General features: G+C 44.0%; 1 protein-coding gene across 3 annotated transcripts in view; it reads left to right on the top strand.

Moving 5' to 3' along the window:
* The window catches only part of samd11 (sterile alpha motif domain containing 11), a 60771-nt gene extending 39319 nt beyond the window's left edge, over positions 1 to 21452 (top strand). Inside the window, exons 6-13 of one of the 3 annotated variants that reach the window (XM_054778006.1) lie at positions 1656 to 1820; positions 5669 to 5822; positions 10574 to 10689; positions 12372 to 12429; positions 12549 to 13333; positions 14562 to 14695; positions 17285 to 17395; positions 17614 to 21452. In XM_054778006.1, the coding sequence (XP_054633981.1) occupies positions 1656 to 1820; positions 5669 to 5822; positions 10574 to 10689; positions 12372 to 12429; positions 12549 to 13333; positions 14562 to 14695; positions 17285 to 17395; positions 17614 to 17874 (1784 nt within the window). In that variant the 3' untranslated portion in view covers positions 17875 to 21452. Of the gene's footprint in view, positions 1 to 1655; positions 1821 to 5668; positions 5823 to 10573; positions 10690 to 12350; positions 12430 to 12548; positions 13334 to 14561; positions 14696 to 17284; positions 17396 to 17613 lie in introns of all 3 variants that reach the window. The other 2 variants (XM_054778000.1, XM_054778015.1) reach the window with 2 other exon arrangements.
* Positions 21453 to 22728: the final 1276 nt, after the last annotated feature.

The raw sequence follows: 22728 nt of genomic DNA, 5'->3' as shown, positions 1-22728 counted from the left end.
CAATAATCCCTCGTATATCGCAGTTAATTGGTTCCATTCCTGACCGTGATTTGTGAATTTCCATGAAGTAGGATGCCTTATTTATAATTTTTTTGTATTTAGAGCACATGTGTCAAACTCGTGGCTGGAAAGAAAACCTGCAGTGTCTCGGCCCTCCATGGCACAAGTTTGACACCCCTGATTTAGAGCATAGAAAACCTGTGTACGACCTTCTAAATTCGTGTTTTAATATTGCACTAACACCCCATAGTCACCTCTAGACTTGTATTATCCAATAGTAGTATGCATATAGTAGCATGCAATAGTATGCATAATAAGAGTAAATAAGCCTCCATAAATAAGATTCCTGCTTGTGTATGTTGCTAAAAATGTGTTCCCTAGGGGAGCTGTGTGGCTGAGTAGGAAGTGATGTCGGGGGTTCAGAGTTGAGTTTGAGTGTGGGTTATTGCAGCAACAGTAGTCTGGGTTTTTATGAGGGATTATTGTACCTGTTGTGAAATCATTCAAACCTGCAATAAAAGCCTGTTCCGGTGATGAAGTCTGTCCCACCAAACACCTAGTGACCAGCGTAGAATACTATGTATCATTCACAGTGTCTTGAATATTTGTATTTTATTTAATTTTGACATTTTTTTTGGTAAACGGTAAATGCTCTTTCACTTGTGTAGTGCTTTTCCACCACCAAGGCACTCAAAGCGCTTTGACACTGGTAGCACATTTACCTACTGATGACACAGCATCAGGAGCAGGAGCAGTATCTTGCCCAAGGAGACTTTGACACGATCACGGGAGGATCGAACCCGCAACCTTCAGTTTGGGAGACAACCACTCTACCGCCTGAGCCATGCCACCCCCATTTTTATGCTTGATGTGTAAAATATGTAAAATGTGCTCGAATATGCATATTTTTGGACTAATACTATGGAATATTCAACCACGAAACAGCAGAATTTATGAATTAATATATTTTTGAAAAACCATTGTTGAGCAAAGCCATGAAATATGAACCGCAAAGTGGGAAGGTACGACTGTTAGCTACACTGCATAAATTTGTTTGAGGAAGCTAGCTCTTCTATTCCTGAACCACTGTAAAAAAAAAGTGTGCACTACAAATGCACTACATGGTGGCAATGTTCTCAAACCCCAACGTTTGACATTTCTCACACAGCTCAATGTGCTCTTGACACGCACTTTAACTTGAGACTGTTTAGCCAAAACACCATGAAATTTGGTACACACCTTTAAGACATTGACAAATACATGTTTGTAAAATGTGAACAAGCTTGGTTGAAAAACATGGCCGCCATCAAGCAAAACGTCTTTGCAGGGGCAGCACCAAATGCCCATAAGTCACTGGCATTTGTCCAATATTGAGGATCTCTGTATCACATGTACGGTCGCATGCCTTTCAAAGAATTTTGAACACAACCCATAAAGGGCACCACAATTGTCATGTGAAAAATGTAGAACACACCCTGTGAAAGAAAGGCTGTATGTTGTGGATGTGAGTATGACTTAATTAAACATGTAGTATAGGTTCATTACTCAATATCTTTGCATGTTAATGGCCTTTATGTTTGCAGACAGCAATTGCAATAAAAACAGGTAGATATTGGTCCTCATTGATCACACTGATCCTATCCTCTCCTCCTCAGAGACCTCCCAGAGCCCAGAGGCGGAGGCAGGTGGCAGCCACAGTCACATGAGCCCCGAGGAGCATTACAGGCGCATGATGTCAGCACTCAGCGAGCATGGATCCTACGAGGAGCAGCAGCAGCGCCTCTACCAGCTAGCCAGCAGCATGGGACTGCCCGGCCATGGTCAGTCCTTTCAAATTTTCTACGTATAAAGTACTTGAACATACAAGCGTAGCACCGGCCACAAAAATGCACATGTAAAGTGTAACATAGCATGTATTTCAGCTAAAGTACGTCCCACAGCTCCCAGCCGACATTTCTATTTGTGGTGTTGCCCACCCTGTGTCAAGGTGTGACTCACATTGATTTCCTACCATCCTGGCGCTTCGTCATTAACAACACCCGCAAGCGTCATGCATCAACACGACCATCGATCCACTAACTCTTATTGGCTGCCTGCCAAGTCCTTAAATCCCCCCCCAAACCTCTCGTGCATCCCACTTTTTTTTTTAATAATGTCTACTGATTTAAGCTTAGTTGAAAACATGAAAATGTAGTTAGTTTAACCAAGCTTACATCCTTCCTGGTCTTTGCAAGCTCCTTCATCGTGGTATAAATCAATCTAATGCCCTGCTCAAATTGGAGTTTGATCTTCTTTTATTTTTATTTGATTAGCAACGATGTTGAATTGCGGGCTGCAAATGTAAAGGGCGAAGCCTATAAAGCTTTAATTACTTCTTCCCACTCTGACAGGAGTTAGAGGCAAAACACAGTACATTGTGGGAGTTTTACTTCCTGGAGTGTGTCTTAACTCCCCTCTATAGCCACTGTACCACTCACAGGGGCAGAAAAATTGGTTGTTTTGGTGTCCTTTACAGCAAAAAAAAAAAAACATATCCAGATCTGTGCAGGTCTGATGAATTCCATGTCCAAGAGGATTAAGGCAATGTTACATAACAATGGTGCTCACACTAAATATCGACACTTTGGACACAGTTTGGCTTATTTGTTGACTTTGTTGACAGTGTTGCCTTATTTTGAGATGACACTAAATCTATACCTCTATACAAGCTGTACACTGACTACTCTGAAGTACATCAGCTCCATTTCTATAGTATTAGTAGTCCTTTTACTAATAAAAATGGAAATGTACTCACTATTTTTGTAAGATAGTGTCTGTATCCCCATTTCCTATGGGAAATAGTGTCAAAACTACCAAACAAATTGAAATAAAGTCTCCAATAAAAAGTGTAAGTTTACTTGCGAACTGACACTCCTTGGAGGTGGGACAGAGCGATGGCTGTTTTGTGCTATAAGAGGCAAGCATGAATGAGCCCCTTGACATTGACCTGATCTCCAATCGGGGCCTCTGTGAAGCACCCTCTTTCCCAGCCTTGGACCCCCACCATCATCTTCCCTGTACATTTCCCTCTCAAAGCCTTTTTTTCCCTCTCCCCCATCAACTTTTTCTTTAGCCTTGGTCCCCACAGAGCATCCTTTCATGTATTTGAAGTGTCGGCCGCAGAAAATGAAAGTGTGCGTGAGGCAGGCGGGGGTGAGGTGGACATCTGTGCTTGTGTGTGGATTTGTTAGGTGCAAGGTGTTGTTTGTGAGAGGTAGGCTCTCTCCGGGACTGATGGGCAGCTTTTCGGGGGGAGGGGGGGGGATCGGGGGATCGTCTTGTAGAAATGGCCAAGAGGGCTTTCCGCCCCTCCGTCAAATGATGAAAGCAGCATGAGAGGGAGGCAAAATAAAAAAGCCAGTTGGGGGATGGATGGCTATTCATTGTTTTGTCTGAGTTTACTGTGATGTGAAACATGAAACGATACGCCTCATGTCTTTATCGTCTCACCAGAGGAGTAGAAGACTCTAGCTTGGGATTGCTCCAAGTAAGTAGTCAGAATTATAAGTGCGACAAACTACAAATTTGCTTCTGCCTAAGTTTGGAGACGTTATTTCTGTCCATGTTCTGCGCTGAGCGGATGGATGTCTCCGTCGTCACTACCTGCCAGTCCACCAAACCCACCACAAGGCCGGCCAAGCCGCATCAGCGTGGTGCTGCGCTACGTTCTCATGCTGAGGAGAACCAGGCTGAACTGAAAGGATTTAGGCCCAAGGATGGCACAAAAGAAGGATAAACAGGATGGGCCAGGTTGCAAAGTGGGCCCTCCCAAAATAACTCATGCAGAGGAGAAATGTCTCACTTTGGACTGTAATTTGGGGTTTTAGTCTACCGGTACTTGGTTGCATTATTGAAATTCCAGGAGTCACACCTTCATTAGACTATGTATCCATTCCCGGTAATCTTTTTTGTTTTTTGCCTTGGGTTGGAGCATTATTTTGGATTCTGTCTCTTAAAGCACCCGTGATGCAACAGTAAATTACTGCAATGTCATTTTAGCAGAGCCCCCCTATCCAAAATACCCGGAGTGGTGAGATGAGAAGCGTGACCACAGGAAACTCATAGAGGTCAACTCTTCCACCGTGTCACCTCTGCACTGTGCACACACATGCCCAGCAGACTGTGTGTGTGTGCACTCCAGTGCTCCGGTTCCCTCTGATCCCTCTCTTATCTCCCCCTCTACCTACACTCACACACACACACGCACACACACATGCACAGCCTTGTCTGCCGCCTGCCAAGTCCCCTGCGGCCTGGCGCAGCAAACAGATCGATACACCGGAGCTTGGCTGCATTAATATCTGTCGCTTCATCCCCCCTCCACCCTGGCGCCCGCTCAACTGCCTCGGCACACACACACACACGGCGGCGGCACCTAAATCACACTGATGCACACAAACACACATAACGCCCATACAGGCGGCGGAAATGGCCCGGCGGCACCTGAGGGATCTGTCTAATTAAAAATGAGGGGGGGATAGATGGAGAAGCAGCGAGAGAGAGAAGGAGGGAGGATGAAGAGGGAGAGAGAGAGGGAGAGAACAGGATGGATTTTTCTCTCATTAGGAGCCATGTCTCCTGGTGCGGCCTGGCCTGGCCGATAATGATGAGGTCTCGTCTCCGACGAGGGAGAGAGAGAGAAGCAGGGAAGCCGGGGTGAGAAAGGCGAGGAAAGAGATGGAATGAGGCGAGAGGGAGAGGTCAGAGGTCAGTAGAGGACGAGAGGCCGGAGAGATGTGACAGTGGTGATAGTGGTGAAGAAATATGCATTCACACATACAGTGCATGTTCATGTGTACAAAATCATACCATCCATCCATTTTCTGTTATGTGGATGGAGCCTGTCTTAGTTTAGGACAAAAGGTGGACTACACTTGGACTGGTTGCTGGGTGATTGGGATTGGGGCACTGAGTGCAGCTACTGTATATGATCCTCTACACTCACTACACAAATTGCAAATCAAACACAAAGGGTGTGTGTGTTTTCCCTTTCGTTCCCATTGCAAAATACTGTATTTTGACTTTTGTCAATTTGTTTGTAAATGAATTTAAATGACAAAAACCTTGCATGTGCAAAAGATTTTTATCGATAAAGGTGTACATACAATATGATGCTGATGTGGTTCAAATTATTACTGTCATCATTTTCCCTAAAATATGCCCCAAGAGCAGGACAACGTGCTGTATTTTACGGTGATGTGCTAAATCATATACTCTCCTAAAATGTATTTGTGCAACCTATTCATTTACATGCTCCTGTGTGTCTTTATGCTGGTACTACACGAGGATATAAGTGTGAAATGAGCATAGTGGAGATGGTGGATACTAATATGTGGCCTTAAGGTCTGCCACTACAGAACCAGACTTTCTCACACTTCTTTACAAGTGTATCGCACGCACACACTGTGTAGTCATGCAATTCATTGCACATATTCGACATGCATGCCAAATGGGTAGATACTAGGATTTTCTGCCTGTGTGCATGGAAATTAGCGAGTGGATGCTAAATTTGTATCTTCCCTTCTCTCTTCCCCTCATTTCTTGTCTTCAACTATCAATCTTCCATCATCTTTCATCATCTCGCTCCCGGTTCCGCTTTCTCTGTTTTGCCCCTTTGTGCTTCATTCAGACATGCTGCGTGCTCGGCAAGAAGCGTTGGCTGCAGCGGTGAGGAATCCAGCGGCCATAGAAGCTCACCTGCCCACGGGAGGCAGCTCCTCATCATCCAGCCAGAGACGTAAGCAGGGCCTACCGCAGCACCGGGACGCACATTACACTGACAGGTGAGGAATGGGATGCAAACGCTTGCGGGCCCCAGTTTGCAATACTATGCGTGACTCATTAATAAAGCCTGACACCAGCATGCGCCACACAGTTGAGGTCAGGGGACGTAAATGTGGAAATAGCATAAAAAGTGGGTCATCTTCCTTGGAAAGATCTGATCATATATTTCGATTTATATTTGTGTATGCACATTGACTGTAGACCAGGGATCCAAATAACCTCTTGCCTACCACTGTGGAACCGCTCGGCTGAATATGCGGCTTTTCCTCCTTCCTCCACTACCCCCAGCCCTGGCCCCTGAGCCTCCCAAACAAAGCCGGGGGCAGCGGGAGTGGGCGGATAATTGCTTGTCGATTATTTATGTGGCGCGGGGAGAGGCGGGGGATCGATAATGGGCCGGCGGTGCGGCAACGGTGGAGGGAGGAGGTAGGGGGGTTGTTTGTGCGTGCGCGGGGGGGGGGGGGGTGTAAGCAGGAAGCGGAGCGGCCTCCTGGCGCTGTGGAGAGGTTGTGTGTGTGTATTGCTGAGGGAGATGCATTCGTTTGTGTGTGTTGTATTTTTTTGTTTGAGTTTGAGTTTGTTTGTGTTAATGTCTATTCTATGTTCTACTGTTCTCCGCCAGTGAATACAAAGCAGAGTAATTAGCCGTACAAGGCCAGAGAGGGTTAACTATGGACCTCACCTCCCCAAACCCTGCTACCTCCCACCTGCCTCCTCTTTAACCCCTTCACTCTCTACACACTTTTTTAGATGGAGTATAATGGAGGGGGGGTTAATGGAAAAAATATGCTCAAGGACTCTCACCTTTAATTGTACCTTTGTCCAAATGAGTGAATGAAGGAAGAAATGGGACAAGAGATATGAGAAGTAAGTGGACAATGTGCCACCTGTATTTACTCTAACTCTATTGGACCAAAATACACGGTTGTCCTCAATACTGTGCAGAGTTTGAACATTTGAACATTTTTGAAGGTGGAATTTGACGCTTACAATTAGCACCACCCACTACATGCTACGTACCTAACCTATAAAAGGTAAATCTTATGTTCACATTTACTGCTGGTCTCCTTTATTAAAGGCAGCAGTTTGCCGTATATCCTCAAATAGTGACCTCCGCTCTTCCACCTCCGGTGATGCCGCAAGGTAGCTCTACCTTTACTTTAGCCATACCACATGGTAAAGTTAAGTCTGGTGCACAACATCCGAATATGGTTAGCGTTTCCACTATGGGTGTGTAGCGGCAGTAAATAGTGTGACATCATAGCATCAGGCATTTTTTTTAACTGCTCTTTTGTTTTTCGCCCATTCTGTAGCATCCCCAAGTAAGCCTAGTCCAAGTAAGCCTAAACATGGAAACTGGGTTTAAAAAGAAACACAGTATGTCATTAATAAAACATACGAAAAACAAAATACACATTCGGCATGGTCTTAAGGCCGTGCAGCAAGTGCAAACCTGCTCATGTCTTCATCAATGTAATGCTTCTAGCTTATAAAAGTGCCTCAAACCTACCTATTGAATGGCTTAGTAGCTAAACCCTGTCTTGTTTCACGTTCAGAACTTAAGACAAAGCAGTCTTGTTTGTCTGCTTCAGCCAAAGAGCAAAGCGAAACCTTTAAATAGCATTTGTGCAAACAAAGGCCTCCTCTCAAATAGACATGTACTTCAAGTAAACGTCTGGTGTAAATAAACAGCCACGGATGGAGGGGATACTGTATATCATAATGTGCCAGGATGGCACATCATAGCCTCCCCATCATAACTAATGTAGCCTGTATGCAACTTCAACTTCCAGGCTTCTGAGCTTCTTTAGAATAAACCTGAAGGCTAATATACATCATTTTATTGTGTATGCTTATGGTGCAGCTCACCATACTTGTCTATGCTCTAGTAGCAGAATGGGAGCGAATCTCTGCAGTCAAGCCATGCCAACGAACGGTGTTTTGTCCTTATGCTTTTACCCATGTAGTGAACACATATTCCAGCAGCACAAATACGGAGTGGGAACCGAATTTTGGTCAGATCCAAAAGTGGAATGAGAATGAAACGAGAGTGAAAATTAAAGTAGATATAATTGGTAGAATGAAAAGCCGCGGCTGAGGAAGTGCGTTGACACGGCTGACTCCCTCCCTAACTCTGTCTATGGCTCACCTTTCCTTCGACCCCTCATCATTGATTATCTTGGGCCCATTAGGGCCCATTGTTAAAAACAAATCATTAGGGCCGCTCAATGGGCTTAGAGCCTGACGCTCCATTTGTCTGGCCTTAAATGGCGCTAAGCTCACCAAGCATCTGCCAGCCAAATAGGGAGGAATGGAGGAAAAATACAGAGAAGAAGGAAGTAGAAAACATGCGAGCTTAAAATGGGGATGAAGAGAGGGAAGCAAGAGAGGAAAAAATGTAGAAGGCGAGAGGACGATGTGACGGAGAGAGAGAGAGAGAGAGAGAGAGAGATGAAGCAAGATAGGGAGTGAGGCGATGGAGAGAGTGTGAGATAAGGGAAGGGAGGGAGGGCCAGCGAGCGAAGAGGGAGCCTCATCCATTTTAATGAGCTTCCTGTGTAAATGTGTTCCTGCGGAGAAGGAGCCGAAGGCGGCCGCGCGGCGCTCCTAATCCCCCCACGCTCCCGTCATTAAGGGCAGTCCTGTCACACACACACACGCACGCACTAAACACGCACACACCTCTGCCTGGGCTGCTTCAGGACAGGAACGCTGTCGCCACTCTGACAGGTCGTCACACACGAGTGAATTTCCCAGAAGCCCTTGGCCTCACTGGCGGCACAGCGAGACACGCGCGCATGCACGCACGCACGCACGCACACACACACACACAGAGCCCAGCTTTGCGTTGTTATGAGTCCACCTTGCATTTGTGTAATAGCAACAAAGAAAGGCTAAAGAGAAAACACACTGAGGCATGCCACACCTCCCTCCAAATTACATTCTAAAAAAAGAGGGAGCGAATGAGAGATGGAGGAAGGGAGCAGAGGGGAGTGTCAGGCGCACTCCTTTCCCGGCTCCTCTCCCTGGCTCTCCGTGATTAGGCCTAATTATGGTGGCGCAGACGCCTGGCAGCCCCAGTCATGCAGCTTTAATTGACCGTTATTCATCTGTGGCCTAACGCTAGGCAACGGTAGGCGGTGCAAAGAGATGGAAAAAAGAAAGGGGAACATCAGAGAAACGGCGGTTGATTTGGGGGGGGTGAGCTGACCACGGGTGGGGGTCGATGGCGGTTCTTGCGTGAGGCGCGGCGTAGCCTCTTGGAGCTGTGCGTCGCGAGGCTAATTGCTTGCCCTGAGGGATTAAACCAGGTGATTACACACTGGGCGGTGTAATTACATAAGAAGCGGCTAGTGGGGCCCCCAGCTGGCGGCCCCCGGGGTCACGCGCCACAGCCCTCACCCGAGATAAATTGGAGCTGCCACTGGAGTGCAAGGCGCCGCCGGAGAGAGCGGTTATACGATTAGCATTAACATTTCAGCGGCAAAGGCGATCAATGAATGGCTTTCAGCCCCTCCCCTCCCGCTCACACACACACACACACACACACACACACACACACACACGCCAATACCGCCAAACTTACACATCTTCTTGTCCCTGCATGCGAGGCTTCCCTCCCAGCTGTTCTGCTCCCTCACTTACCAAGCAAGAGACAAGCAGGCGCTAGCTAATTTGAACATGGTTACAAAACAATATTTGCGGTTGCACGCGTCCCGTCAATGGTTTCCACTTTGTTTTCCTTTGCTTCTTTTCCTTGTGTGCTCGACTGTGTTTCGCACACAGCTGAGCGGCATGATGACGAAGGCTCACAAGGACGGAAAGACAAAGGCAAAGGTTACAAGCTATGGACAGAGGTTGCAACTATAAGCTATCATTTTAGCCACCTAGTAGGCTGGCAGCGTCTCCTCCCCATTTTGACATAGTCAAGAGGTCAAGGTCCTGAAGCCGCATTATTCTGACAGCTTCTGTAAAAACATGTCCCCTACCTTGTGAAGATGTACAAATAACAGTGAGAAAAAGGAATCAGGGAAAGTGAAAGCATAACTAGAAGAAGCGAAGGAAAAGAAGGGCATGATCAACATGTTTTTCATAAAGGACACACAGAAGTACGGAGGAAAAAAAAAGATGGTTTGGTTAGAAAAAGAGACAGTGAGCGGGAGAAAGGTGAGAGGCGCCTCTCCCCCTTGATGAGGACAAAGGAGATAATGGAGAGGCCTTTTCAGAAGTTGAGGTTGCGGGACGCTCCGTTTTTTCACCAGCCTCAATGCGGCCCGGAGGGGGTGTGGGAGGGAGGGAGGGAAAGGGGGCATAAAAGGGGTGGAGGACAAGGGGGGGCGAGGAGAAGAGAGGCAGGATGAGTGTTAATTAGAAGGTCCTTCAGCCCGTGGCCCCGGTCAAGATGCAGGGGCCGCCCCAGCTGTCAGAGCATGACACACTGGCATTGTGCATTCAGCCCTCATTATGGGTGTTGCTCTAGAGTTGTGTGTATGTGTGAGAGCGAGAGAGAGACGGCAGTGGAGGGTACAGCAATGGCCAGCGGTGCTTGCTGCAGCGTGACAAGACTGATGAGGCACTGGGGCGACACAGGGGCCTCTGGAACACGGCTGATAAAAATACACCGTACACATGGACGTAGCAACACACACACAAGGATAAATGTGTTCAATTAAAAAAATTGTACAATAGTCATTGGAATGATGCTGGGAACTTGAAATTAATAAAAATGTTTTCATGTTTGCCTCCACAGGGAACTGTCCCAACCTCCACCCCTGCTATCACCTCCAACTGCCCCTCACATCGCCTTAGGACCTCACCTGCGGCCTCCTTTCCTGGGCCTGCCCTCAGCTCTCTGTCAGGCCCCTGGTGAGTTACCATTTGACAGCTTTTTCAGCATGCTAATATATCTACATGAGGTGTGGGAGCCTTGGAACATTGGAACCATTGTAGAATGCTGCTTAAACTGCCGCCTTCATTTCTGAACTGTACAGGCATTGTTTTAAGGAACATTTTAACAGTCATAGAAGTGAAAATCAATTTAACCACTGCATAAGGACGAAAAGCAACAATATACTGTACATTGCATTTTTTTATCCCACATCATAATTTTGGGGTCCATTTCGATTTGATGGTCATCGTCACACTTTTCCTCTTCGGCACCACCAAAAAAATACAGAAGAAGAAAAACACTCACTGTTTGTAGTCGTACTTCTTACTAGAGATCTCCACATTTGTTATGCTCAAGGTCATTCATGCTCAAAGGCCTATTTTTCCCCCAAACTTGTATTGTATGACCTCAGAGACATTTAGCTTTAAAGTTTCCATTGTATTTCAAATTTAATTTACTCTCTGAGTTACCATAGGTGTGTAAAATTATTAATTATAATCTTAATGTTGTTACATAGGATGAATGAGAACTCAAATATATGGATAAACCTGCCCTTTAATAGCTTTTATTATAAAAATACAGTATATAGTATATTATATATAGAGACCAATGGACCACAACAATAAGACCATATTTAACAATGTGTTTATATGACTAATCATTCATGACATGACATAACATAACATGGTATTACTGTGGTTGTAGATTGCAGCGGTGTAGAACTACACTGCGTCCGGCTCACAAATGTTTATAATATTTTGGCTCTCATGAAGAAACCAAAATATCAGGAACAGCTCTCAGTATGATGCAGTGCAGTTCTACACCAGTGTAAGCTACATAAACATGAATAAACATTGTTAAATTTTAAAATGAATGGTACCTTAATTAGGCCGCACGGTGATCTAGTGGAGGGGTCACCAACGTGGTGCCCGCGGGCACCAGGTAGCCCCCCAACACCACATGAGGTGCCCGCAAGCCTGCTTTTCATTCAGGTTTTCAGTTAATAATGAAAGAACAGTAGAAAGAAATGCTTTCTGAAATACAAAATGTGAGTTGTGGACACCAATGTTGTTAATGTTCTGGTAAAACAAGCATATTAGCTTTGTTTGGGTTTAAAATAAGCTCTGAAAAGAAATGTTACAAAAATGAGTAGCTCTTGGCCATTTTCATTTTGTAAAAGTAGCTCTCACAAGGAAAAACGTTGGTGACCCCTGGTTTAGTGGTTAGCATGTTGGCCACGCAGTCACAGTCTGGAGATCGGGAAGACCTGGGTTCGAATCTTGGCCATTTCTGTGTGGAGTTTGCACATGTGTGCGTGGGTTTTCTCCGGGTTCTCCGGTTTCCTCCCACATTCCAAAAACATGCATGTTAGGTTAATTGGCGACTCTAAATTGTCCATAGGTATGAATGTGAGTGTGAATGGTTGTTTGTCTATATGAGCCCTGCGATTGACTGGCGACCAGTCCAGGGTGTACCCCGCCTCTCACTCGAAGTCAGCTGGGATAGGCTCCAGCATGCCCCCGTATAGAAAATGGATGGATGGATGGTACCTTAATTAAGTGTACCTATTGTTGTGGCCTGTCTGTGTATATTATGCGTTATGATCTCTTTTTAAAGCTATTTGTATTTTCTAAACCAGGTTATGGTTTCCTCCAACCAGCTCAAGCTGAAATCTTCGTGCGACAACAAGAAATGCTAAGGAAGCAGAATCTGGCGAGGTGCGTGAAATGAGAAACAAAAAGCTAAAAGTTGTGTTACTTGTTGGACTGAGAGTTGAAGACATTCTTGTAGACGTGGAGTCTGAGTTAACATGACTGTGTGTGTTTATGTGTCTCAGACTGGAGATGTCGGCCGAGCTACTGAGACAGAAAGAGTTGGAGAGTCTCCACCAGCGACAGCAGCAACAACTCTTGAGCTCCGACCCTCTGGCCGCTCTATCTGCCGGTCTACCTGCGGACCACCCGGCCCTGAGGAGCCTTCACGACATCCCTGAGGGCCACCCGCTCCGAGAGGAACTGGCCCGTCGCTCGAATGCCATGCTGGTGCTTCGTCACGGGACGGCTGCGCCCCTCCTGAGCCTCAACCAGCAGCATCAGCAAGCGAGGACATCGTCCACCCACAAAGACACCCAAGCACAGAGCTCCACGACCAGTTCAGACACTGAGTCCAGAAAGGCCCTCCGTCGGGGCCCTCACACCGAGCTCAGCACTGGGGATCACAAAAGAAAACGAGAGGACAGAGGAAGTGAGGGAGACAGGGAAGACGAGGATGACATGAAGGAGTCGGACAGTGAAACAGAAATGTGTGATGAGAGGCAGGAGAGTGCTGGTGCCAAGTCCAGGAGGAAACACAGACACAGGAGGAGAGACGGAGGAAGCAAAGAGAGAGACGGCAAGCGAGAGTGTGACGGCGCCAAGGAGACCCGAGATCACTCAGGCCGGCTGAGTGCACCTTGTAGCTCTGCTGGCACCGACTCACCCAGTCGCCACCTCTTCACGTCTGGACTGGGGAAGTCTGATGTCAAGTTCCAGCTTCCACCTGGATTCATGCCGCCTCTGCCTGCTCTTCAAGGACAGTCGTTGCCCTTTGGATTCCCCTACATCAACCCTTACTTCCACATGGGTGAGCAGCTCTCTCTCGCTCTCTCTCACACACGCATGCACACACGCTCTCTCTCTCGCTCTCTCTCTCTTTCGCTCTCTCTCTCTCTCAGACACACACACAAGGCTAAAAGGCAACATGTGAAACCCATTAGCATCACTTTGTTAGGGGCCCTGCTTCTGAACCGAGTGTGACCCTTCTATACAGCACACCAACAGCACAGCCACGTGGGCAGCTAGGCGGCTGTCATCAGACCTCAAGACTCAACACTAACATGAGAAATGTCATTCCTACCCAAGACCCAACCTTATTAAAATATATATATGTATTTAAAGAAACCAGAACTACAATGGCAAAAATGTTGAGACACTGCATTTACACTACTATTTTTTCTATATTAACTTATATATATTATGTTTCACTATAGCGTATTGGAAGTGTGTTGTCCAAAAGCTAGCCATGATGTTGGAATTTAAACACTTTTTGTAAGCACACCATTTTGTGTGTCTGTAGCTTTAATGCTAATGAGCTGTGTTGTCCACACCTGTCTCCAACAGAGTGCGTGGCTTCAATGCGCTACTGTGCACTTAATCCACTTTCTACATATACACTGTAAATCAGCACTTATCCATTCTAATAGATGCCATGTATCACATACAACAATGTAATATTAACGAGTGCGACAGGAGGACACAAACGTTAGCAACACTAGCATGGCTATGTGAGCTACAGCGCTAACGTCACACTCGCATTTTAACGTCGTCATGCTCGGTTTTCCTACTTGCTGAACAAAAACCAAATGATCAAACTTACAATTGCCATGTCTGTAGCTGACTGACTGATAGTTGGTCGAGCTCCAGGCTTTATTTTAAGACGCATAGTGAAGCCTGATTTTGGAGTTAAAAGTCAGAAGCAGTATCGTGTTCATGTGGAAGGAGGCTTTTTATTTCATGTCCGGTGCTCCTAAACAAGCTCTCGGGACACATGTTGCTCTTATAACATCACAAAGAAAATCTATTTTGCATAAAAGGAGACCTTTAACAAAGAGGGACACTGCCCCCGTATTAAGCACAGTCCATGCAAACACTGATTGAAGTCCGATCCACTTACACGTATAATTTAGACTCTAACAAGCATCTCTTCTCAACACGACTGTTTCTATTGTATACATATAGCCTATAGCATATATAGCATATAGCCTATAGTTTGTATTGATTTATCTTTTTTTTCAACCTACTGCTGCTCTCAGGCTCTATGGGTGGTCTTTTCATGGACGGAGAGGACGCAGCCCCGGCAATTCCTGTGGAGGACATCAGCAAGTGGAGCGTGGAGGACGTGTGCGGCTTCATAAGCAGCCTGGCCGGATGTGCTGAATACGCGCAGGTGAGACAACTGTGAGGACAAGAGGAGAGAGAGAGAGAGGAGAGACATGGAGGACAGGGGCAGGCTGACCAATAACATATAAGAGAATAGTGAGCGCCATATACGATCCTTGTGGTATCGAAGCATCATGCTGCAGAGCACAGTGTGTGGCAGCTTTATTGGGAAGTGTGTCTGCTTGATGAATGTGTGTGTGTGTGTGTGTGTTTGATGAATGTGTGTGAGGGAGTGTGTGTGATCAGTGCATCATTGTAGACGTGTGTGTGTGTGTAGGTGTACTCCTATTGCCCGTGTTGTGTGTTTTACTCCCCAGCTCAACATTAAAGAATACTAATAATGCTGCTATAATAATGAATTTGTGATAGATATGAATAGAATTGTAACATTTGTTTAACTTAAGAACAGTCTAAAAAGCTATGAAACAACTCAGTTAAATCAGCTTAATTTTAGGATTGTTTTAATTTAAAGTACAAAGAATCATATCTTGTAACTTAAACGTAAGCCCGAATGTACGCCTAAAGCCTCACTATGAGGAAGTATAACCATGTGAGTTCTACGAGCCAATTAGCCAAGAAATGAAATGATCATAATTGATACATTGCAATTAAATCAAATGTTAAAACAGTATATTATATGGTTAATAATAATATTCATTATTATTAACACTGTTATTATTATAAATATTATATTATAGAATTATTTTATGGTTAAATAATTAATTCTTACTGATTAAATAATTTCATTAAATATTATAAATATCACAGAGGATGATTCATCATTTTTGTGAAAAAAAGTTGATTTAAACAAACCTCTAAAAAAGCACAATGATTTTTAATTTATAAAATATTTCGGTTAGTGCCATAAAGTTCTTCTGCATTCAGTGGAAGAAAATGTAATAAGACGGTACATAAGCATAACAAATGACAAGCGGATATGATTAGATTTGACAGACATAAAATAATCTGAACATGTCTGATGGAATTTTATTGCTTATGAACGTGCAGTCTGGATCATATCCAAATGTTCAACTTTCTGTGATGTCTTACGTTGTGTATTATCACTACAAATGTTGGGATATCACACCGACTCATCATAAAAACAACATTAGAAAACAGGAAGGTGCGCAAAAACATCCATCCATCCATCCATCCATCCGTTTTCTATGCCGCTTATCCTCACTAGGGTCGCGGGTATGCTGGAGCCTATCCCAGCTGACTTCGGGCTGGACTGGTCGCCAGCCAATCATATAGACAAACAACCATTCACACTCACACTTATGGACAATTTAGAGTCTCTTAACCTAACATGCATGTTTTTGGAATGTGGGAGGAAACCGGAGTACCCGGAGAAAACCCACACACGCACGGGGAGAACATGCAAACTCCACACAGAGATACCCAACGGACATTTGATCTTTCAGATCTCCTGACTGTATTGCCAACATGCTAACCACTCAGCCACCGTGCGGCCGTGATGTAATACTTTCTATTTCTTATGTGTTGTGTATAAAACAGACAATCACAATGTAACCAAGGGTCTTAAGATGACCACAGACCTTGTGAAAGCTTACCGTCAAAAGCTCAAAGGCCGCCAACATACTTCCGGCTCTTTTTTCACAATAAAAGCGTTGTGCAATACACCCTGTCTGACTGCACTGAAAATAAGGGTCTCAGAAAAGTAGCTTCCAGCAACATCAAATTAAAAGCACACATTGAATACAGACTCACCACTGGAACGAGCCTGAACTTTGTTTTCCAGATAAAAGATGACCACATGGTTGTTTGACGTGTGGGTGACAGGTGGTGTGCTCGCATTAATTAAATAAATAAATACGAACACTTGCGCTCACCACAGACGTAATAACGTCATCAAAGCTCACCTTTATGCATTCACACAGCGTCAGTATTTGGGAACAACAATGAATGGGAAGTATTTGTGGCAGCATTGGAGAAAATTACTTTCACTTTGTCTCGGAGCACACAACATTATGGTGCATTCATGGGCCGCTGAACAAAGTGGGAATAAATGCGTGGCGAAACAATATGAAATAAATCAACGTAAGCATGCAAGTCTATGGGTATAGGAAGTTTTGCAATAAAATAATCACAGCCCTTATCTCCAGAATTGATATGCATTCACATTTAAAATGTGATGGTGATATTCATCTCCAAGAGAAATTCAAAAAAGACAAAACTACTTTGGAAAAGGTCTTTTTTATTGTTGCTTTTGAAAGTTTTCCACGGCCTGGTTTCGGTCCGTTGTTGGGCACGTCTGGTTTAGAAAATGTAGAATAAATACTAACATGACTTTAAAAGAAATAGATTTTGCGCTGATGCTAATGCTAGCAAAACATACATAAGCGAGGCACAGATATTAGCCTATAGCAGATCATTTAATGTCAAATTGAAATAACAATAGAGGGAGACAATGAATTCTAGTCGAAGGAATAGAGCAGCTGTTTTTGTTTGTCTTGTGTGAGTGAATGCACTGCACGTGTAGATTGTGTGTGTGTGTGTGTGTGTGTGTGTGTGTGTGTGTGTGTGCGTGTGCGTGTGCGTGTGTCTGTGGCTGAAGTGGTTGTGTCTCTGCCAGGTGTTCCAGGATCAGTCTATTGATGGAGAGACATTACCGCTTCTTACTGAGGAGCACCTGCTCGCCACCATGGGACTAAAGTTGGGCCCTGCCCTCAAGATCCACTCGCAGGTACACACCCTGCAGATGTGTGTGTGTGCGTGCGTGTGTGTATGTGTGTGTGTGAGACAGTAGGCCGAGCAAAGCCAGTCAGTGTAGCATAGGTTCCCTAAAAATAGCCTGCCCCCAAAAGCAAAGCTCTCTCTCTTTCTGTGTTGAAATGGAAGTGCACCAAGCATGTTTCTATCATCAAATTTGCTGAGTCATTTTTACACCTCTCATTCAATCAGGTGGCCCGGCGCATTGGCAGGCTTTTCTACATGACTGGATTCCCACTGGCGTTCCCGTTGCAGCCTTCTGCCACCTTGCGCCCCTCAGAGCGAGACGGAGATCCTTCGACCGCGTCCGCCGACACCCCCTCCATGCCGCTCTCTTTGCTCCAGAGACCCGCTTCCACGAGCAGTAGCTCGTCTCCGTACAGCGGGCCCACCCCGGGGAGCTCCTCTCCCAAGCAGGAGAACGGGAACGGCTCCACAGTGGTGGGAAGATAAGTAGGACAGAAGGGCTCCATGTTGGCCAGCTTGATGCAGAGAGAAGAGAAGGGAGTCCCATGCCTTTAAAACTGGAATTTGTGGGTCAGGAATTAGGATGAAGGATGACAGCCAATCAGCTGGTGAGTTCCTGGATGATAACTGTATCTGAGCAGAATCCAAAGAAAGTGTGTTGGGAGACAGCTGCTCACAGACAGCATGCCAAAAAGAGAGAGGCACAAACGTCACGTTCTTACAAGTCGGACAGTCCACGGAAAGTCGTCCTTCCATCTTCCTTCCTTCCTTCCTTCCTGGAATGCTTTTTCACCTTCTTTTCTCCGTTCTTCACACTGCAAGCCCTGCACAATCCTGGAATAAAAGACTCATCTTCCTCCTCCTCCTTCAGCGTCAATGAGTTGTCGTCTTGGAGGCTGGAGCGGCGCCACGCTTAACGAGCTCCGTCTTATCACAGCAACTATGCATTCCACTGTCCTGATACCAAAGATTACCGGATGTGTGGAATTAGAACCATGTTTCTGCTTCTGTTTGCATGAAGGCTGTCAAGAGAGCAAAGAAGAAGAAGGGGAATGATGCTGTAAGCACTCTGTGTTACCAAGCAGTATGATTAGGGCCACCCTGACAAGAATAAACCTAGAGTATTATCAGAATAAAGTCATAACATTATGAGGGAAAACTCTTCATTTTATGAGAATTTAATAATAATATTAGGTGGAAAAAAGTTTAAATATTTCAGGAAAAATTCGGAGAAAAAATAACTTCTTGATTTTATTCAAATTCATGCGGGATTTTAAGAATAAATGCATTGAAATATTAAAAGAATCAAGTCCCAAATATGCCTGAAAAGGTTGTGGTATTATGAGGAAAATATGATGATATTGTTGGAAGAAAATAGCAAACTAGAAAAGCACTCAGGAGAGCGCAGACGTCCGGCAAGCACCATGAATATTAGTCCTACATTTATATTATCTGCATATTTAGATTACTTGACCATGAAAACATACCATTAGCAATTGGATTCATAATGATATCACTTTTAGTTGGCACACTCCAGATTCCACAGGAGGGATAAGCCAGATACTCGTTTTAGACGAGTATCCGTTACGGATAATGCATTTTTTGACGAGTACGAGCATGAAATGAGTACAGCTGGTCATCGTGATGAAGGAAAATCCTCATTGGGTGACTACGTATGTATTCACTCTTCATGCTCGGTGATTGGCCAGGCACACACAGCGACCGCCCCTCCCGAGACAGATTCGCTACAAACAGCCAGAGAGAGGAGCCACGCCTCTTTCTCTTTCACACACAGACACAACACAGGCAGTGACTCTCTGCTTGCTTGGCTCGACTCCAGCTCACGTTCTCTATCTCACTCTATTTCGGTTTGTATGGTATTTAAAATCAGTTGGTAGACTTCTTTCGTTACATAACGTACGCGGTGCATTTGACAAGGCAGAGTTGAGAACGGCTCGTGTCGCGTTGGTCACTGCCTCCACTCTGGATGGGTTTTTTAAGGTTTTCCTCAGCTCAGCTCATATCTAAAGTTACTTGGTAAACTTGTTTCGTTATGTACGCGGTGCATTTGACAAGACAGCTGTAAACGGCTCGTGTTGCGTCGGTCACTGCCGGTGTTTTTTTCTCGTCTGCTTGCTTCTAATTTGGCTGGTGATCTAAAGTCTGTTGGAAAACTTTGCTCGTCGCCGTGCTTTTGAGAAAACTACGGTGAACGAGGCTGACACATTATTTCCCTGTTAGCCATCACTTGATGTTTGCATGAATCACCAACTTTCACACAGATCATTAAAAAATAATTAAATGATAAAGTCTTACAGATCACGTACACACATACACAGTACACATGTAGCTGAATAATACACAATAAATACAGCAACTTCTGATCAATTCATGTCACATCTGGTTTATGCCCCGCCCACTCCGAGTACAGATACGGATGCAGATCATTTAGATGGATGAACAGATACACATAGTGGTGTACTCGCTCATCCCTATTCCACAGTGTTTAGTCTACATAAAATGGTGTTTGTTGCATGTTTATAGCTTCATTTATTGTCTTCCAATGGTGAAAATTCCAAAAGTCCCATACATATATTTTTTTCATATTCTGGATCACAGTATCGGGAATTATTCCATTATCTGGATCAGTCTTTGATATTTTGTAGAACCTGTTGGAAACTAGTCCTGTATTTTTTTCCCAAGTGGTCAGACCATTTTGTGGAGTCACAGTACATACACAAATGCCGAAAATGATCCTATCTCGCAATGTTAAAGAATCCTTTAAAATATTCCTGGATCCAGACAGTGATCCGGATCACCCCCGACATTTCATAGGTTCTTCCATATCCCATTTCTGACAATTCTTGAAAATTTTGAACACAAACAAACAGATAAACGCTGGCAAAACCATAACCTCCTTGGCGGAGGTAATTATAAATATAAATTTAAAAAATTATTTATAAAAAAAAGTTGTAAAATTACAAGAAAAATCACTTTTACACTGTAATATTGTGAGGGAAAAAAGTCCAAATATTGCAGGAAGAAAGTCAAAGTGCTCATATTACAATAAAGAAAAATGAACTGGAACTAATTTGCAACAAAAAATCTTGCTTGCAAAAACAGCTGTGATAATGCCCCAATCATGCAAGACATTTGTTTTATTTCTAAGAAAAAAAATGTCTGAAAATTACTTTTGTAACATAATGCAATGGATGGTCGTATTATGGGAAAAAGGTTTATGATATGTGATATGAATGAGAATTAGTTTGGAATTTCACAAGAAAAAACTGTGATATTACAAAAAAAAAGTCCAAATAGTACAATAATAAAAGCACAATTTTGTAAGGAAAAACTTTGAACAATTACAAGGAAAAACAAGTGCATCAAAAGTGGAAATATTATTTATTTTCCCCTTAATTTTACTATATGATTGTTCTTTTCAGAGTGGCTCTAATGCTCCTTGGTACTGTAGGACATTATCGCGCGCGTTGCTGGAAACAATAGCTGATCATTGTACACTTGTGTTGACTACTGTGGGAGGTTTAAAAAAACAAACTAATATTAATAATAATAATAATAATAATGCAAAATTGTACAGAGTCATGCTTAAGATGAAAATATCCTGAAGGTTACATACAGTACGTGGTACCTTTTTTGCTAAATGTAGATGCACGGAAAAAAAAATGTTTTCTTTACTAAAAAAAATTCTGACTCGCAGAACTTTTTGTGGTACTTTGTTCATATATTTTTCTTTTTTTTTTTTTTTTACTGTAATATTAAAAGGCACTCCCAATCCTGAATGCTACTTCAGCATATAAACGAGGACAAAGTATTTATAGGTCTTAGTAGATAAAGCAAATTCTATGTATTATAATTAACCCCTAAGATTCCAAAGATACTTTGACTTCTTATTTTGGTTGCAGGGAAAATAAAGCTCTTAAGGCAGATGTTTTTTTTTCTTGTATCTACGCAAGCAGTTGATTCAAACGGTCCCTTTAAAGGTTTTGTCTTCAACCTATTTTTCTATTCACCACACGGGTGAAATAAATCATACAGAAATTCTACCTTTGACTTTTTGTGTGTCTTTTCTTCCTCAAGTGTATTTTTTATAGTGTGTGTGTGTGTGTGCACGGGTTTGCGTGTGATGGCAGTGACCCCTGGGAGAACCAGTCCAGGTCAGCACACCTGTCAGAGTGTTAGGTTCGCACTCAGGCCAAGGCCTCCCTGCTCATGGGGATAAAGCTGACCCTCCTCAGACACCTTTTCTTTAAGACCACAACCGACTCCAACCTTAAACAAAATCTGAACCATAAAACCCAACCCTAACCCCAATGGCAACCCAAAATGAACCCTAACCTAACGTCAAAGCCCAACCCGATCCCAAAACTTAGCCCTAACCCCAGACTTAACCATCTTTTTGAAATTGGAAGAAGAAAATAGAACTACAACTCTTCCAATTTGAAAAGGGCTTGCTACATGTTGCAAACCTCTGAGCCAGTATTGGGAGACGAGCTCTGTGGCTTTCGGTTATGCCAACAAAACAGAAATGATAACAACGGTAATAGCTAGCATGCTTGTAATAACATGGGGACATTTCGTGCTTCAAAAGACAGTTGCTTATGTGCCACATGTCACTGTGATATGCAAAATGCTAAAGCCACCCAACTAGATAGGTAGGATGTACATGAAGTAGTAACTGCAACATATTTACATTTTGGGAGAATCCCAGCAGTGATTTGGAAATTCACACACCTGTCAGGATTGTGTGCAGGGACAAATCTGGGAAGAGGAACAGGAAAATGTGTGCTGCTTTGAAGGTCCCAATGAACACAGTGGCCCCAATCATCCGTAAATGGAAGAAGTACGCAATCACCAGGACACTTGCAGAATTGAGTGATCGGGGGAGACGGGCCTTAGTCATGGACAGAAGGACAGCCATGTCTTCAGCAATCCACCAATCAAATGGCCGAAATGGTGAGTGGAAAGACAGAAGCCATTCCTGAGCAAAAGGCACATGGCAGGAGTTTGCCAAAAGGCACCTGAAGGATTCTCAGACCATGGTAATGGTCTTGATAATGGTTTTAATTGATTTCTAACCTGCATACAGGTTACAGTGGACTATTTCACACATCTAAAATGCACAATTCAACATGGAGTAGGAAGAAGCAAAGCATATTGAATCTTACTCCTTCTCCATGTCTCAACAAATGCTAATACATTTGTTCACTTCCTGTATTCAACATGCAACATTTACCTTTTTTTGTGATACAGAATGAAGAGAATGTGTAATAATGTGAAACAGTAGAGTAAATGGTTGTTAGATTGCTATGCAGTAATATA

This window comes from Dunckerocampus dactyliophorus, chromosome 1, assembly GCF_027744805.1.
Source record: "Dunckerocampus dactyliophorus isolate RoL2022-P2 chromosome 1, RoL_Ddac_1.1, whole genome shotgun sequence".
Classification (NCBI taxonomy): domain Eukaryota; kingdom Metazoa; phylum Chordata; class Actinopteri; order Syngnathiformes; family Syngnathidae; genus Dunckerocampus; species Dunckerocampus dactyliophorus.
This window is presented reverse-complemented; position numbering and strand designations above follow the sequence as displayed.